General features: G+C 46.5%; 1 protein-coding gene across 3 annotated transcripts in view; it reads right to left on the bottom strand.

Annotated features, from left to right (window-relative positions):
• Positions 1–17,794, bottom strand: part of ACSF3 (acyl-CoA synthetase family member 3) — a 44,520-nt gene that overhangs the window by 13,844 nt on the left and 12,882 nt on the right. For all 3 annotated transcript variants that reach the window (XM_006043130.3, XM_025268535.2, XR_006545973.1), the window contains exon 6: positions 14,465–14,577. In XM_006043130.3, coding sequence (XP_006043192.1) covers positions 14,465–14,577 — 113 coding nt within the window. The remainder of the gene's footprint in view (positions 1–14,464; positions 14,578–17,794) is intronic.

Below are 17,794 nucleotides of genomic sequence, written 5' to 3'. Positions count from 1 at the left end.
GGAATGCGAAGTCAAGTGGGCCTTAGAAAGCATCACTATGAACAAAGCTAGTGGTGGTGATGGAATTCCAGTTGAGCTATTTCAAATCCTGAAAGATGATGCTGTGAAAGTGCTGCACTCAATATGCCAGCAAATTTGGAAAACTCAGCAGTGGCCACAGGACTGGAAAAGGTCAGTTTTCATTCCACTCCCAAAGAAAGGCAATGCCAAAGAATGCTTGAACTACCGCACAACTGCAGTCATCTCACACGCTAGTAAAGTAATGCCCAAAATTCTTCAAGCCAGGCTTCACCAGTATGTGAACTGTGAACCTCCAGATGTTCAAGTTGGTTTTACAAAAGGCAGAGGAACCAGAGATCAAATTGACAACATCTGTTGGATCATAGAAAAAGCAAGAGAGTTCCAGAAAAACATCTATTTCTGCTTTATTGACTATGCCAAAGCCTTTGACTATGTGGATCACAATAAACTGTGGAAAATTCTGAAAGAGATGGGAATACCAGACCACCTGACCTGCCTCTTGAGAAACCTATATGCAGGTCAGAAAGCAACAGTTAGAATTGGACATGGAACAACAGACTGGTTCCAAATAGGAAAAGGAATACGTCAAGACTGTATATTGTCACCCTGCTTATTTAACTCATATGCAGAGTACATCATGAGAAACGCTGGACTGGAAGAAGCACAAGCTGGAATCAAGATTGCCAGAAGAAATATCAACAACCTCAGATATGCAGATGACACCACCCTTATGGCAGAAAGTGAAGAGGAACTCAAAAGCCTCTTGATGAAAGTGAAAGAGGAGAGTGAAAAAGTTGGCTTAAAGCTCAACATTCAGAAAACGAAGATCATGGCATCTGTTCCCATCACTTCATGGGAAATAGATGGGGAAACAGTGGAAACAGTGTCAGACTTTATTTTTTGGGGCTCCAAAATCACTGCAGATGGTGACTGCAGCCATGAAATTAAAAGACACTTACTCCTTGAAAGGAAAGTTATGACCAACCTAGACAGTATATTGAAAAGCAGAGATATTACTTTGCCAACAAAGGTTCGTCTAGTCAAGGCTATGGTTTTTCCAGTGGTCATGTATGGATGTGAGAGTTGGACTGTGAAGAAAGCTGAGCACTGAAGAATTGATGCTTTTGAACTGTGGTGTTGGAGAAGACTCTTTAGAGTCCCTTGGACTGCAAGGAGATCCAACCAGTCCATCCTAAAGGAGATCAGTCCTGGGTGTCCATTGGATGGACAGATGCTGAAGCTGAAACTCCAATACTTTGGCCACCTCATGCGAAGAGTTGACTCATTGGAAAAGACCCTGATGCTTGGAGGGATTGGGGGCAGAAGGAGAAGGGGATGACAGAGGATGAGATGGCTGGATGGCATCACCGACTCGATGGACATGAGTTTGAGTGAACTCCAGGAGTTGGTGATGGACAGGGAGGCCTGGCGTGCTGTGATCCTTGGGGTGGCAAATAGTCGGACATGACTGAGCGACTGAACTGAAGTGACTAACACGCTGAATGGGCTCAGTAGCAAAACGGAGAGCACAAAGGAGAGAATCGTAGAACCTGAAGAAACAGCAATAGATATTACTCAACCTGAACAGGAGAAAAACTACCGGAAAAAATAAACCAGTAATGAGAAGCCAAGACCAGTATCACAAGGGCTAACAGTCATGATATCGGATTCCCAGAAGAGGAAAAGCTACGGACACAAAGATATTTGATAAAATTTTGCTTAAAATCCCTCAAGTTTGGTGAAATACATAAATGTATTCAAGAAGCTCAAGATTCAAGACTCAAGAAGCTCCATGAGCCCCAAATAAGCCCAAAGAAATACAAGCCAAGACATATAATCCAATCACTGAAAACTAAAAAGAAAGACAAAACTCTTGACATCAGGGCATAACTTTGAGGCATTCAAACAACTACTGACTTCTCTACAGAAACAGTGGAGACCAGAAAAAAAAAAAACAAAAAAAAACAGAATAACATGTTTTAGGCATTGAAATAATTGACAACCCAGAATTCCAAATCCAGTGAAGATAACTTTCAAGAATGAAGATAAAGAAAAGACAGTCTTAGATGAAGAAAGAAAAGAATCTTTTATCAGCAGATCTGACCTAGAAAAGTTACTACAAAATTTCTGAGTCAGATTGAACCTGGGAGATCAGAAGTAAAGGAAAAGCAACAGAATTGGTAAATATTTGGTTGAATAAAACTGACTCTTCTTTTCCTTGTGAATTTTTGACCACTGAATGCAAAAATTGTACCACTGTCTAAGGAAGCTTGCCATACATGGAGCCATTATGTATGACAACGACAACCTAAAAGGGAGAAGGCACAGTGACCCATGTGGCATGACAAAGACCCTCTGCTCCATTCAACTGCGGTCAGCCTCCTAAACCTCTCCTAGGCCCATCAGGGTGAAAGTGAAAGTCGCTCAGTCGTGTCCGACTCTCTGCGACTCCATGGACTATACAGTCCATGGAATTCTCCAGGGCAGAATACTGGAGTGGGTAGCCTTTCCCTTCTCCAGGGGATCTTCCCAATCCAGGGATCAAACCCAGGTCTCCTGCATTGCAGGTGGATTCTTTACTAGCTGAACCACAAGGGAAGCCCAAGAATACTGGAGTGGGTAGCCTAACCCTTTTCCAGCAGATCTTCCCGACCCAGGAATCAAACTGCGGTCTCCTGCATTGCAGGCAGATTCTTTACAAACTGAGCTAAAGTGTACTTCCTATGAAAGCCAGTTTTAGCAAGAACTTAGCTAAGTCAGTTTAGTGAGAGGCCCCTCCACTCGGATATCTGCTCACCCTCCTATCTGTCCGGTTCCTTGTCCCCTGCCACCTCGCTGGTGATGGCTGACCACCCACCTGGCTGGCCTTCAGTACAAATCCTGTTAGGATCCTGTTTAGCCAGGATCCCCCTGACCCATGAGGTTTCCTCTTAGTAAACTTCCATCCAGTGATCCCCACTGCTCCTTGGCTGTCACCCCCTCTTGCTGATGCTCTTTTCAGGGCTGAGCCCAGTCTCTCTGCCTTCTGCATATCCCACGAGGGGTCCCTACGCCCATCATGTGGGTCCTTGTCAGCCTCAGCACTTACACGAGCGATGATTACCTTTTCTTTGCAGTAGTAGGAGTCCTGTGTCCTGCTGGAAGTGTCACAATGTTGAGTCTAAGTAGATCTCAAACCGTGAACCATGTATTTTGTAGTCCTTAGACCAATTACTAAAAACTGCAAGATGTATGTTCAAAAACTCAGCAGACAAATTAAAATGGAATACTAAAAAAAATGACCCCAAACAGGGCAGTTGGAGGAAAGCCAAGCAATGAGAAACTGAGGGCCAGAACAGTAAGCAAATAACAAATGAGAGGGTTAAATTCAAACATATCAACAGTCACATTAAATGTACATGGTGCTCTAAATATAACAATTAGAAGACAAACTTCAAATTAGATTAAAAAACATACATGATCCAACTATGTGCTATCTACAGGGCTTCCTTGGTGGCTCAGAAGGTAAAGAATCTGCCTGCAATGCGGGAGAATCTGGTTTAATCCCTGGGTTGGGAAGATCCCTTGGAGGAGGGCATGGCAACCCTCTCCAGTATTCTTGCCTGGAGAATTCTATGGACAAAGGAGCCTGGAAGGTTACAGTCTATGGGGTCGCAAAGAGTCGGACATGACTGAGCGACTAACACACACACGTGCTATCTATAAGAAACTCACTTCAAATACAGTTACATGGCAGGTTAGGAGCAAAGGGATAGAACAATATATGCCATGCAAACATCAATCAGAAGAAACCAAGCCATAGATCAGGAAGAGTCTATATTAATACAAACAAAATAAATTTAACAGCAGAATGTTATCAGCAGCTTCATGGTTGTTCAGTCACTAAGTCATGTCCAACTCTTGCAACCCCATGGACTGCAGAATGCCAGGCTCCTCTGTCCTCCACTATCTCCTGGAGTTTGCTCAAATTCATGTCCATTAAGTCAGTGGTAATATCTAACCATCTCATCTTCTGCTGCTCCCTTCTCCTTTTGCCTTCAATCTTTCCCAGCATCAGGGTCTTTTCCAATAATTAGACTCTTCGCATCATGTGGCCAATGCATTAGAGCTTTAGCTTTAGCGTTAGTCCTTCCAGTGAATCGTCAGGATTGATTTCCCTTAGGATTGACTGGTTTGATCTTCCTACAGTCCAAGGGACTCTCAAGAGTCTTCTCCAGCACCACAATTTGAAAGCATCAATTCTTCAGTGCTCAGCCTTCTTTATGGCCCACCTCTCACATCTATACATGACTGCTGGAAAAACCATAGCTTTGACTAAATGGACCTTTGTCAGCAAAGTGATGTCTCTGCTTTTTAATACCCTGTCTAGGTTTGTCACAGCTTTCCTTCCAAGGAGCAAGCGTCTTTGAATTTCATGGCTGCAATCACCATCTGCAGTGATTCTGGAGCCCAAGGAAAGAAAATCTGTCCCTGCTTCCACTTTTCCCCCTTATATTTGCCATGAAGTGATGGGATCAGATGCCACAACCTCAGTTTTTGAATGTTGAGTTTTAAGCCAGACTTTTCACTTCCCTCTTTCACCCTCATCAAGAGGCTCTTTAGTTCCTCTTCACTTTCTGCCGTTAGAGTTGTATCATATGCATATATGAGATTGTTGACATTTCTCCCAGAAATCTTGATTCCAGCTTGTGATTCATCCATCCGGCATTTAATATGATGTACTCTGCATATAAGTTCAATAAGCAGGGTGACAGCATACAGCCTTGTCGTATTCCTTTCCCAATTTTGAACCAGTCAGTTGTTCCAGGTCTGGTTCTAACTGTTGCTTCTTGACCCGCATATAGGTTTCTCAGGAGACAGGTAAGGTGGTCTGGTACTCCTATCTCTTTAAAATTTTTTCACAGTTTGCTGTGATCCACACAGTCAAAAGCTTTTGTGTAGTCAGTAAGCAGAAGTAGATGTTTTTGTACAATTCTCTTGCCTTCTCTATGACCCAACAAATGTTGACAATTTGATCTCTGGTTCTTCTGCCTTTTCTAAACTCAGCTTGTACACCTGGAAATTCTCAGTTCATGTACTGCTTAAGCCTAACTGGAAGGATTCTGAGCATTACCTTACTAGCATGTGAAATGAGTGCAATTGGACAGCAGTTTAAACATTCTTTGGCACTGCTTCTTCTTTGGATTAGAATGAAAACTGACATTTTCCAGTCCTGTGGCCACTGCTGATTTTTCCAAATTTGCTGACATATTGAGCACAGCACTTTTAACAGCATCATCTTTTAGGATTTTCAATAGTTCAGGTGGAATTCCATCACCTCCACTAGCTTTGTTTGTAAAAATGCTTCCTGAGGTCTACTGATTTCACATTCCAGGATGTCTGGCTCTAGGTAAGTGACCACACCATCGTGGTTATCCAGGTCATTAAGACCTTTTTTTGTATAGTTCTTCTGTGTATTCCTGCCACCTCTTCTTAATCTCTTCTGCTTCTTTAGGTCCATACCATTTCTATCCTTTATTGTTCCCATCCTTGCATGAAATGTTCCCTTGGTATCTCCAGTTTTCTTGAAGAGCCTCTAGTCTTTCCCATTCTATTGTTTTCCTCTATTTCTCTGCATTGTTTATTGAAGAAGGCTTTACATGATGATAAAAGTCAATTCACCAAGAAGGCAGAGCAATTATAAATGTGCATTCACCAAGCATCAGACTTTCAAAATGCACAAAACAAAATACTGATAGGAGGGAATTCCCTGGGGGCTGGGGTTCTGCACTCTCACTCCTGCGGGCCTGTGTTCAATCCATGGTCAGGGAACAAAAATCCCACAAGCTGTGCACGACTGACAGGAGGAACAGACAAACAATTATGGCTGGCGAATTCAACACTCCTCACGTGGTACTAGAACTCATAGTCAGAAAACCAGCACAGATATGAGAGAGACCTGAACACCATCATCAACCATTTTCACCTAAGGGACATTTACACCCCAACCAAAATCAGCAGAATACACACTGTTCAAGTGCACCAGAACAGTCACCAAGAAAGACCACATTCTGAGTCATAAAACACATCTCGACAAATTTATAAAAACGGAAATAATACTGAGTATGTTTTCTGACTGCTGCTAAGACGCTTCAGTTGTGTCTGACTCTGTGCGACCCCATAGACAGCAGCCCACCAGGCCCCTCTGTCCCCGGGATTCTCCAGGCAAGAACACTGGAATGCATTGCCACTTCCTTCTCCAATGCATGAAAGTGAAAAATGAAAGTGAAGTTACTCAGTTGAGTCCGACTCTTCAAGACCCCAGGGACTGTAGCCTACCAGGCTCCTCTGTCCATGGGATTTTCCAGGCAAGAGTACTGGAGTGGGGTGCCATTTCTTTCATTTCTGACTGCAGTGGAATTAAATTAGAAATCAATAAAAGAAAAAATTTTAAAACTTGGAAAATAAACAACATACTTCTAACTTATCCATCAGTCAAAGAAAAAGTTTTAAGGGAAATTAGAAAATATTTTGAATATAATGAAAATTAAAATACAATATATCAAAATTTCAGAGGTAAGGTTTCCTTGGTGGCTCAGTGGTATTCACCTGCAATGCAGGAGTCATGGGTTTGATCCCTGGGTTGGGAAGATCTCTTGGAGAAGAAAATGGCAACCCATTCCAGCATTCTTGCCTGGAAAATTCCATGGACAGAGGAGCCTGGTGAGCTACAGTTCATGGGGTTCCAAGAGTCAGACACGACTTAGCAACTAAACCACCAAAGCTAAAGCAATGCTTAGAGAGAAGTTCATATCATTAAATGCATATATTAGAAAAAAGGGAGTCTCAAATCAATAACCTAATGTTTTACCTTAAGAAAAAAGAAAAAGAGAAAAGTAAGCCAAAAGCAAGCAGAAGAAACAATATAGATAAAAACTGAAACCAATTAAAATTGAAAAGAGAAAAGAAATAGAGAAAAATCAAGGAATTCTGAAGTGAATTTTTAAAAAAAATTTTTTTAAATGGATAAAATTCTAGCAAGAATAACAAAGAAAAAAATAAATAGACAAATTATCAATATGTGTTGTGTGAAGGATATCACTTTATACTAAGCAGACTTTAAAAGGTCAATAAAGGAATACTGTGAAAAACGCCAGGCATAAAATATTCAATTTCTCAAAAACCACAATCTACCAAAACTCACCCCAAATGTAAGAGATGATCTGAATCGTCTATAACTATTAGAGAAACTAAATTCATAGTTAAAACCTTCCAAAAATAAAAAAAAGAAACCACTAGGCCTGATGGTTAGGTAGAAATTCTATGAAATACATAACACCAATTATATGCAATCTTCTCTAGAAAATAAAAGAGGGAACACCTCCCAACTAATTTTATGATGCCAGCATTACCTTCATATGCAAGACAAAAAAAGTACAAGAAAACTACAGACTAAAATCCGTCACAAATACAGATGCAAAAATCCTCAACAAATGTCAGTAAAGCAAATCCAATACTATATAGAAAGAATGATATACCATAACCAAGTGGGCGTGTCCTGGAAATGCAAGGCTGGTTCAATATTAGAAAAATCACGCAAGGACTTCGCTGGCTAAGAATCCACTGTGCAATGCAAGGGACAAGGGTTTGATCCCTGGTTGGGGAACTAAGGTGCCACATGCGGGCTACGGTTCATGGGGTCGCAGCCAGAGAGCCCGTGCAGCACAGTGAGAGACTGTTGCATGAGGCAACCAAGATTCCAAGTGCCACAACTAAAACCTGATACAGCCAAATAAATAAGTAAATGTTAAAAAAAGAAAGATCATTCAGTGCAATCACCACGTGAGTTAGTTGCTCAGTTGTGTCCGACCCCGTGGACTGCAGCCCGCCAGGCTCCTCTGTCCAGGGGATTCTCCAGGCAAGAATACTGGCGTGGGCTGTCATTCCCTTCTGGAGGGGATCTTCCCAACGCAGGGACTGAACTCGGGTGTTCTGCATTGCAGGCAGATTCTTTACTATCTGAGACACTAGGGAAGGCCATAATCCATCATATTAGCAGCCAAATAAGGAAGAAGAAATTAATGCAGAAAAGACATTTGAAAATATCCATTCATGAGAAAAAACTCTCAGCATATAAAAAATGGAATGGGATCTACAGAAAGTCTAGCTACTGTCATGCTTCCAGTGAAAGACCTAATACCTTCCCCATAAGATCGGAAATAGGATAAGGACATTCACTCTCACTACTCCTATTTGACATCATACGGGAAATCCTAGTCAGCACAATAAGTAAAGAAAAAGAAATGAGGGATACAAATTGTAAAAGAAGAAATAAATTTGTTCTATTTGTGACTGCGTATGTAGAAAACCTCAAGGAAAAATAATTTTTAAAAAGTCCTAAAGCTAAAAAGTAGGAAGTCAAGAAATACCTGGAGTAACAAGCATTTTTGGCCTTGGAGTACAGAATGAAGCAGGGCAAAGGCTAATAGAGTTTTGCCAAGAGAACGCAACGCAGTGGTCATAGCAAATACCCTCTTCCAACAACACCAGAGAAGACTTCACATGGACATCACCAGATGGGCAACACCAAAATCAGACTGATTATATTCTTTGCAGCCAAAGATGGAGAAGCTTTATACGGTTAGCAAAAACAAGACCAGGAGCTGACTGTGGCTCAGATCATGAACTCCTTATTGCCAAATTCAGACTTAAATTGAAGAGAGTAGGGAAAATCACTAGACCATTCAGGTATGACCTAAATCAAATCCCTTACAATTATATAATGGAAGTGAGAAATAGATTCAAGGGATTAGATCTGACTGACAGAGTGCCTGAAGAACTATGGATGGAGGTTTATGACAGTGTACAGGAGGCAGTGATCAAGACTATCCCCAAGAAAAAGAAATGCAAAAAAGGCAAAATGGTTGTCTGAGGCGGCCTTACAAATAGCTGTGAAAATAAGAGAAGCAAAAGGCAAAGGAGAAAAGAAAAGATATACCCAATTGAATGCAGAGTTCCAAAGAATAGCAAGGAGAGATAAGAAAGCCTTCCTCAGTGATCAATGCAAAGAAATAGAGGAAAACAATAGAGTAGGAAAGACTAGAGATCTCTTCAAGAAAATTAGAGATACCAAGGGAATATTTCATGCAAAGATGGGCTTAATAAAGTACAGAAATGGTACGGACCTAACAGAAGCAGAAGATATTAAGAAGAGGTGGCAAGAATACGTAGAACTATACAAAAAAGATCTTCGTGACCCAGATAATCACAATGGTGTTATCACTCACCTAGAGCCAGACATCCTGGAATGTGAAGTCAAGTGGGCCTTAGGAAGCATCACTATGAATAAAGCTAGTGGTGGTGATGGAATTCCAGTTGAGCTATTTCAAATCCTGAAAGATGATGCTTTTAAAGTGCTGCACTCAACATGCCAACAAATTTGGAGAACTCAGCAGTGGCCATAGGACTGGAAATGGTCAGTTTTCATTCCAATCCCAAAGAAAGGCAATGCCAAAGAATGCTTCAACTACTACACAATTGCACTCATCTCACACACTAGCAAAGTAGTCCTCAAAATTCTCCAAGCCAGGCTTCAACAATACATGAACCATGAACTTCCAGATGTTCAAGCTGGATTTAGAAAAGGCAGAGGAACCAGAGATTAAGTTGCCAACATCTATTGGGTCATCAAAAAAGTAAGAGATTTCCGGAAAAATATCCACTTCTGCTTTACTGACTATGCCAAAGCCTTTGCCTGTGTGGATCACAACAAACTGTGGAAAATTCTTAAAGAGATGGGAATACCAGACCACCTGACCTGTATCCTGAGAAAGCTGTATGTGGGTCAAGAGGCAAGAGTTGGAACTGGATATGGAAAAACAGACTGGTTCCTAATCGGGAAAGGAGTACATTAAGGCTGTATATTGTCACGCTGCTTATTTAACTTATATGCAGAGTACATCATGAGAAATACCGGATTGGATGAAGCACAAGCTGGAATTAAGACTGCTGGGAGAAATGTCAATAACCTCAGATATGCAGATGACACCACCCTTATGGCAGAAAGAGAAGAAGAACCAAAGAGTCTCTTGATAAAAGTGAAAGAGGAGAGTGAAAAAGTTGGCTTAAAACTCAGCATTCAGAAAACTAAGATCATGGCATCTGGTTCCATCACTTCATGGCAAATAGATGGGGAAACAATGGAAACAGTGACAGACTTTATTTTTTGGAACTCCCAAATCACTGCAGATGGTGACTGTAGCCATGAAATTAAAAGACGCTTGCTCCTTGGAAGAAAAGCTATGACCAACCAAGACAGCGTATTAAAAAGTAGAGATATTACTTTGCCAACAAAGGTCCATCTAGTCAAAGCTATGGTTTTTCCAGTAGTCATGTGTGGATGTGAGAGTTAGACCATAAAGAAAACTGAGCACTGAAGAATTGATACTTTTGAACTGTGGCATTAGAGAAGACTCTTGAGACTCCCTTGGACTGCAAGGAGATCCAACCAGTCCATCTTAAGGGAAATCAGTCCTGAATATTCATTGGAAGGACTGATGCTGAAGCTGAAACTCCAATACTTTGGCCACCTGATGCTAAGAACTGACTCATTGGAAAAGACCATAATGCTGGGAAAGATTGAAGGTGGGAGGAGAAGAGGAGGACAGAGGATGAAATGGTTGGATGGCATTACCAACTCAATGGACATGAGTTTGAGTAAACTCCAGGAGTTGGTGATGGACAGGAAGGCCTGGCATGCTGCAGTCCATGGGGTCGCAAAGAGTCAGACACAACTGAGCGACTGAACTGAAAGTTAAAAAATGAATTTACCAAGATACAAAGTGAATAGCTTGAATCAATCGTATTTCTATATACTAGTGATAAATAATTAGAAACAAAAACCAAAAAAATTCTGCACTTACTTACAATCATTGAAAAAGAAAAAAAGGAGTAAGAGATGGAAAAAGGAGGAAATATTCAGGTATGAATCTAACAGAACATCTACAGCAGCAGCATGCTGAAGATCTCATTCACACAACCCCTGCCAAAGCAGAACTAAATGGGGAGGTGTACCAGGTTTACAGATTGAAAGAATCCTCAGGGTAGAGATGTCAGCTCTCCCCAAACTGATATATAGTTGAATGCAATTTTCACCAAGCTCCCAAAAGGATTTTTTGTAGATATAGGCAAACTATTTCTAAAATGGTATGGGCAAGCAAAAGAACTAGAACAGCCAAAAGAACTTTGAATAAGAATAAAGTTGCTAGATTAACACTACAATTTTGAGATTTACTATAAAGTCACAGTGGTCAAGACCGTGACACTGCAGAACAGATACACACATCAATGGAAGAAAATATATCTGGGGTCTCAGCAGTAAAGAATTCGTCTGGAACGCTGGAGTCGTGGGTTCGGTCCCTGGGTGTGGAAGATCGGCTAGAGAAGGAAATGGCAGCCCACTCTAGTATTCTTGCCTGGGAAATCCCAGAGGAGATGGACAGAGGAGCCTGGCAGGCTACCCTTGGGGTGCAAAAGAGTCAGGACTGAGCAACTAAACAACACATATATTCAAATAGGTATATACTTCACAAACAAGAAAGAGTAGTCTTCTCAGCAAATAGCATATGAAAAACTGGATCTCCATATGGAAAATATAAGACCCCTGATGAGCCTGCATGGGGGGAAGTCACCACATGGTGTCACTGCATGGAGGTGGGGCGGCGGGGTGTGCAGGTGGTGAGCCAAGGACCGGCAGGAGTGGACGCCCACCTGAGGCCACCGTCAGGAGGGTGAGCCCGCGTGCGTGGAGAAGGACAGGTGCACTGGGCACAGGCCAGCGGGCTTTCCTGACTCAGGTATTTTTGCAACTTTCCGGTAAGTTTGAAGTGATTTCCAATTAGATGTTAAAACCCCTGAACCACATCACCGGTAGGTCCCCTGACTTCTGAACATTACAGTCCCTCCTGTCTGGACTGTGTGGAGTGCGGGCATCCATCAGATGAGAGCTGGAGGGTTTTGCTGCAAGTCCTGGGTCAGGGACATAACCAGTACTTTTCAGCAACGTGTTAAGACCAGGTGCGCACCAGGGAGCCTGCGTCCTCCTCTACTGCTGTCAGCAGTGCACAGTACCTGCATCCAGCTCCCCCCAGCACGGCCTGAGCCCGGCTGCCATGCCTCTGGGCCTCACCCTGCCGCTTTGTCTCACTAAGCGCGGGGAGCCGGGCAGAGGTTCCATGCAGGTTTTGCCCCTGCGTGGAGACTCGCTTTATTCTCTCTACAGGGTCTGTACAGGGGCAGGGTGGTGAGAAGTATCCCGAGTCCCACCCAGCCTTGGAGTGGGGCACTGCCACCCCTCTCGTGAGCACAAGCATGGGGGGGGGGGCATGTGGCAGAGGGGGCAAAAGACCTGTTGGTGACCCATCCAGACAGCTCCATTCCCACGGGCCCTTCGACTGAACTGGAAACACTCCAGAGCACGCCGCCTAGAGCTCCAAGTCCCAAGCTTCCTCACCTCTGCTGTCCCCAAGGACCTGGAGCCCCACCCCTGTGGACCACTTGCTTCCTTCTCTGACTGTCAAGGTGCTCAGGGCCCGGGCTGCTGCTTCAGAACCTCCTATTCTGAGCATGTTTCAGTGAGGAAGGCCCTACAGGCTGGAGCAGGAGCTGGCGGAGGGGGCAGGCTGCTCGCCCCACAGGCACAAAGTCATTAGGCTTGGCTGTGACTGAGAAGGGACCTGCTCCCCACCCCGTGTTCCCTCCAGCAGGTCCCGAGACATCTCGCAGAAAGGTGCTCAGGCACCTGGAGGAGGGTGGTGCAAGGGCCCCCATGCTGTCTGTGCTGCTGGTGCCTATGCGCCCCAGCTACCCACACTGTTCCTCTGCTGGGGAGACCTCCTCCAGTGCAGGGTCCCTGGAAAAACACCAAAAATGGGGGCGGGCTGAGTGTCTGGTGGGGGGGTGCGGGGAGAAGGGTATGGGGGGAAGCTGCCCCGATACTGCAGGGAGGGCTGGACGCTGGGGCAGGTGACTCAGGTGTGGGCAGGAGTCCATGAGGAGGCAGAGGGGACCTCAGGGAACAGGCCAAGAACCAAAAAAGTATCCTGGGATGTGAGTGTGGCTGTCGGCCCTGGACCAGCTGGGCTGATGCTAGAGCCTAGGCAGAGCTTGGTCAGCGAGTGATGACCAGGGCTGGGGACCTCTAGGCCGCCCTGAAAGCTGCCCACACACTGTGGACGTGAGCAGGGCTGGTCTAGAGGCCCATTACGCCTGGAAGGAGAGGCCAAGAGGGCACGTGCCCTGCAAAAGCAACCCAGGTGAGAGGTTCTTGAGTTAAAGGAACACATACTTCTTGACTGTGGAGCCCTATGCCAAGGTCATCTCCAGAACAACCAAGTCCCATAGCAACCATTGCCATGAGCTCCCAGGATCTAAACCAGCAGCTCCCTGACCTCACATTAGCTAAAAATACCCACCTTATAGCACCCTAACCAATCACCTAATACCACTCTTCCAGCAGGAGCTTTGTCTTGAGGCTGTAAAAACTGGCTACTAGCCCACGAAAGGTGTCAGCTCACTCTCTCCCATCTTAATAAACTCCATTGTCCTCTCATTCTGCCTTTTGTCTGAAAATTCTTTTCCAACCCATGCCCAGACCACAGCATTGATGTCATTTTTCATAAAATTGCAATAAAAATGACCGAAGTTCCCCCCATGGGCTCAATCTCAGACATTCAACAACCGTCTCCTGGATGCTGCCATCTCCCATGATGAGATCGAGGTCCACAAGGGCAGGGATGCCAGGACCCCTCCGGGCACAGGTGAGGGGTGGGGTGGGGGGCGCGGGGGTGATGCTAGAGTATGGGCAGGAAGGAAAAAAAACGCTGAAATGAGGAACCACTGCTACTTTCAGCTTTAACAGAAGTCCACAGTATAAAGAGCTGCTGTAGATAAAACCATCTCTTAAAAATTCCACTTCCCACCAATCCCGACCTCTTCTGTGACCCTGATCACTTGTGACCAGCAGGCCTGTGGCTGTGACAGTGCTCACTGAAACGAGACCACAGGCCTCGCTTCCCTTCAGCTCCGGATCTTAGAACAACACAGACAGCAGACAGTGGCTTCCCAAGCAGGAATCTCCATTTCCAGTGAATTTTTCCAAAGGGGTGACTGTTAGGCTGGGGGGCCGGTCTCACCGTCAGCTCGGGCAGTCCTAGCTGAGGCCCTCCTGACCCCCCTCAACACGGCTCAGAGGAAGGAGCTGGGGAGAAGCCTGGCCTCACTCTGCTCTGCACTGTCTGCATGGCGGGCAGTGCCCTAAACACCAGCAGTGCCCGGAGTCAAGACCCACTAGCGCTGCTGTGGTCCAGGGGCTGCCCCGCGTGGTAGGGACTTCACCTCTGCCACCGGCCTGCTGGGTGGTAATGGCCGTGCAATGCCCACGTGCCACCAGTGCGAACAGACTCACCTTGGTGTTCTCCTCATTTCCCTCTGCATGGATAAGGTAGGGGGAGCCGTCCTTCTGTGGGTTTTCCGACACAATGCGCACCTCAACACCGGGCAGCGGGGTCCCCACAGAGCCTGCAAGGGGCGGGGAGGCATGAGGAACAGAGGCGGTCAGTAGGATTCTGGAGAGTGCCCGCATGCAGAGGTGCTGGGAGCTGCCTGACGTCACGTGGGCACACCAGGGTGGGGTGGGGGGAGACCCGCAGACCGTCTCGTGCACAGACGGGGGATCCCACCTAGGGTCAGGTGCACACCGAGGGGCAAAGCACCAGCAGCCAAGAGCAGAGCCTTAGGTGGGACCACAGAGCAGCAGCTGGGGCCCCAAATGCCCCAGGTCTTCAGGTCACCTTGGTGGTCGCCCAGCACCCAGAGCCGGATGCAGGGCACATCTGCTTCACTGGAGCACCTGTCTGGGTAGTCAGGGCCTGCTGCTGCTGCTGCTAAGTCGCTTCAGTCGTGTCCGACTCTGTTCGACCCCATAGATGGCAGCCCACCAGGCTCCCCCATCCCTGGGATTCTCCAGGCAAGAACACTGGAGTGGGTTGCCATTTCCTTCTCCAATGCATGAAAGTGAAAAGTGAAAGCGAAGTCGCTCAGTCATGTCCGACTCTTAGCGACCCCATGGACTGCAGCCCACCAGGCTCCTCCGTCCATGGGATTTTCCAGGCAAGAGTACTGGAGTGGGGTGCCATTGCCTTCTCCGAGTCAGGGCCTAGGTGACTGTAATTTGTCTGGTGAGGGGCAAGAGAAGAATGGGTGCGGGGCAGGGGCAGTGGGCATCCTCACAGCAGGGGTGATGCAGCTAGCATCCTGGCTCACTTATTAGATGCCTGTAGTTTGCTCAGGGCATCCCTCCACATAGTTACAATCAACTTTTGAACCTGCAAAAGTGAGGGCAGGTGGTGGCCGCAATGACACTAATGAACAGCTGAGGTGGGACAGAGCCTCCAGGGCCAGAGGCCTGGTGTTTGAGCCTTCACTTCAAGGTTTCAGGCCCTTTATTTTAATATTTGTCACAGGATAAAAACCCACTTCATGGAAAATAGATGGGGAAACCATGGAAACAGTGTCAGACTTTATTTTTCTGGGCTCCAAAATCACTGCAGATGGTGACTGCAGTCATTAAATTAAAAGACGCTTACTCCTTGGAAGGAAAGTTAGGAAGGAAAGTTATGCTGTCCAACCTAGACAGCATATTGAAAAGCAGAGACATTACTTTGTCAACAAAGGTCCGTCTAGTCAAGGCTATGGTTTTTCCAGTGGTCATGTATGGATGTGAGAGTTGGACTATACAGAAAGCTGAGGGCCGAAGAATTGATGCTTCTGAACTGTGGTTTTGGAGAAGACTCTTGAGAGTCCCTTGGACTGCAAGGAGATCCAACCACTCCATCCTAAAGGAGATCAGTCCTGGGTGTTCACTGGAAGGACTGATGTTGAAGCTGAAACTCCAATACTTTGGCCAACTGATGCTAAGAGCTGACTCATTTGAAAAGACCCTGATCCTGGGAAAGATTGAAGGCGGGAGGAGAAGGGGACGATAGAGGATGAGATGGTTGGATGGCATCACTGACTCAACAGACATGGGTTTGGGTGGACTCCGGGAGTTGATGATGGACAGGGAGGCCTGGCGTGCTGCAGTCCATGGGGTCGCAAATAGTCGGACACGATTGAGCGATTGAACTGAACTGAAAAACCCCCAGGAAACCCAGTTGGCAAATTCCATGAGCTGCCCAGTATTCTGGGATCCACACTCTTGGGAGAGTCTGTGACCGGGTCTCAGTTTGCTAGATGGTGTCTTATTCATTTCAGCCTGTCTTTTAAGGTTCTAGGGGCCTCCTCCTCTTTTGCTCCCAAAGGTTTTTAAAACGGAAGGAAAATCTATATATGATGCAGTTATTTAGTATAAGGCATAGAACTCAGTGGCATTTAGCACATTCACAACTTTGTGCAAGCAGCACCTCTATCTAGTTCCAGAACTTTCTGTCAGCCCAGAAAGAAACCTGTCCCACACGATGTCGACGTAGCCCCTCCCACATGCCGTGAACATGACCGGCCTGCCCACAGTGTGTGACGCAGCGCCTTCCATACTGTGTGACAAAGCCTCCCACACTGCCTGACAAAGCCCTTCCACGCTGCGTGGGCGTGGCCCCGCCCACAAGGCGTGATGCAGCCCCTCTCATACTATGGGACGTGACTCCTCCCACACTGTTTGGATGCGGCCCCTCCCACAGCACGGAATGTGACCTCTCCAGCTCTGCATGACACAGCCCCGCCCACAGCATGAGGCGTAAGCCCTCCCACACGGTGTGACCGCCCCTCCCACAGAGCGGGGACATGGCCCCTCCCACAACATGGAGGCATAGCCCCTGTCTTTGACTTGTGACGTAGCCCCTCTCACATTGCATGGACTTTTCGTGTCCACCAAGGAGCATGCTGGCTGTGGTCAGGGTCACTCCGTCCTTCCGCTTCCCTTTAGAATGGGTGTCAACTGTGTCCAGGTGACTTTGTCTTATGGCCCCTCCTGGCTTCTGGGGCGGGAAGCCGCATTGCACTGGGTCCTGGGGTGCCTCTTCGGCCAGGCCCAGTAAGTGCTGGCAGCCTCCTGTCAGTGCGTGTCCAGGTCACCCCCGGGGCCTAACCCTAGGAGGGCGCTGGCGCAGGTCCCTCCGTCCCCGGCCTCTGCCTCCACCCCAAGCATGTTCCACACCTTCCCGCAGACCCCCAAGTGGCCCTGTGCTGCTGAATCCTATCCTGGCCCTGGTCCCAGCTCCCACCCTGAGCTTGCTCTTGGTCTTGACCAGGAGATTCCCTGCCCACCTCTTGGCCCCTCACTTACCCCAGACCCATCTGTCTTTGGTGGCAACAGAGCATGAACACCTGCTCAAGCCTCAGGGTCCTCATCTGTTGGGGGTAAGATCAGCTCTGCTTCGGGACTGTTCTGTGCACAGTTCACACCCACCTCGTCACCTAGCAGTTGCATTCTGAGGCATCTGCCCATGAGATGTAAGGACATGTTCACACGGCAGCCTGCACACAAACCTTCACAACAGCCTGACTAGTAACTGTCCAAGACTGGACACAATCCAGTATCCATCAGTGGTGGACAGGTTAGCAAAAGGCAGCCCATGCACATCATAGATGATGCTTGGCACAGGATGTGTCTCAGACTCGTCCTGCCACGTGAGAGAAGACAGACCCCAGAGGCAGGTCCAGAGGCTGAGTCTGTGTGACGGTCCAGGAGACGCACAGCTACAGGGAGTGCAACCAGGGACCTGCTCGCTGGCCAGGGTGC

The sequence above is a fragment of the Bubalus bubalis genome, chromosome 18 (assembly GCF_019923935.1).
Source record: "Bubalus bubalis isolate 160015118507 breed Murrah chromosome 18, NDDB_SH_1, whole genome shotgun sequence".
NCBI lineage: Eukaryota > Metazoa > Chordata > Mammalia > Artiodactyla > Bovidae > Bubalus > Bubalus bubalis.
Note: the sequence above shows the minus strand (reverse complement) of the source record. Positions and strands in the feature narration are given on the sequence as shown.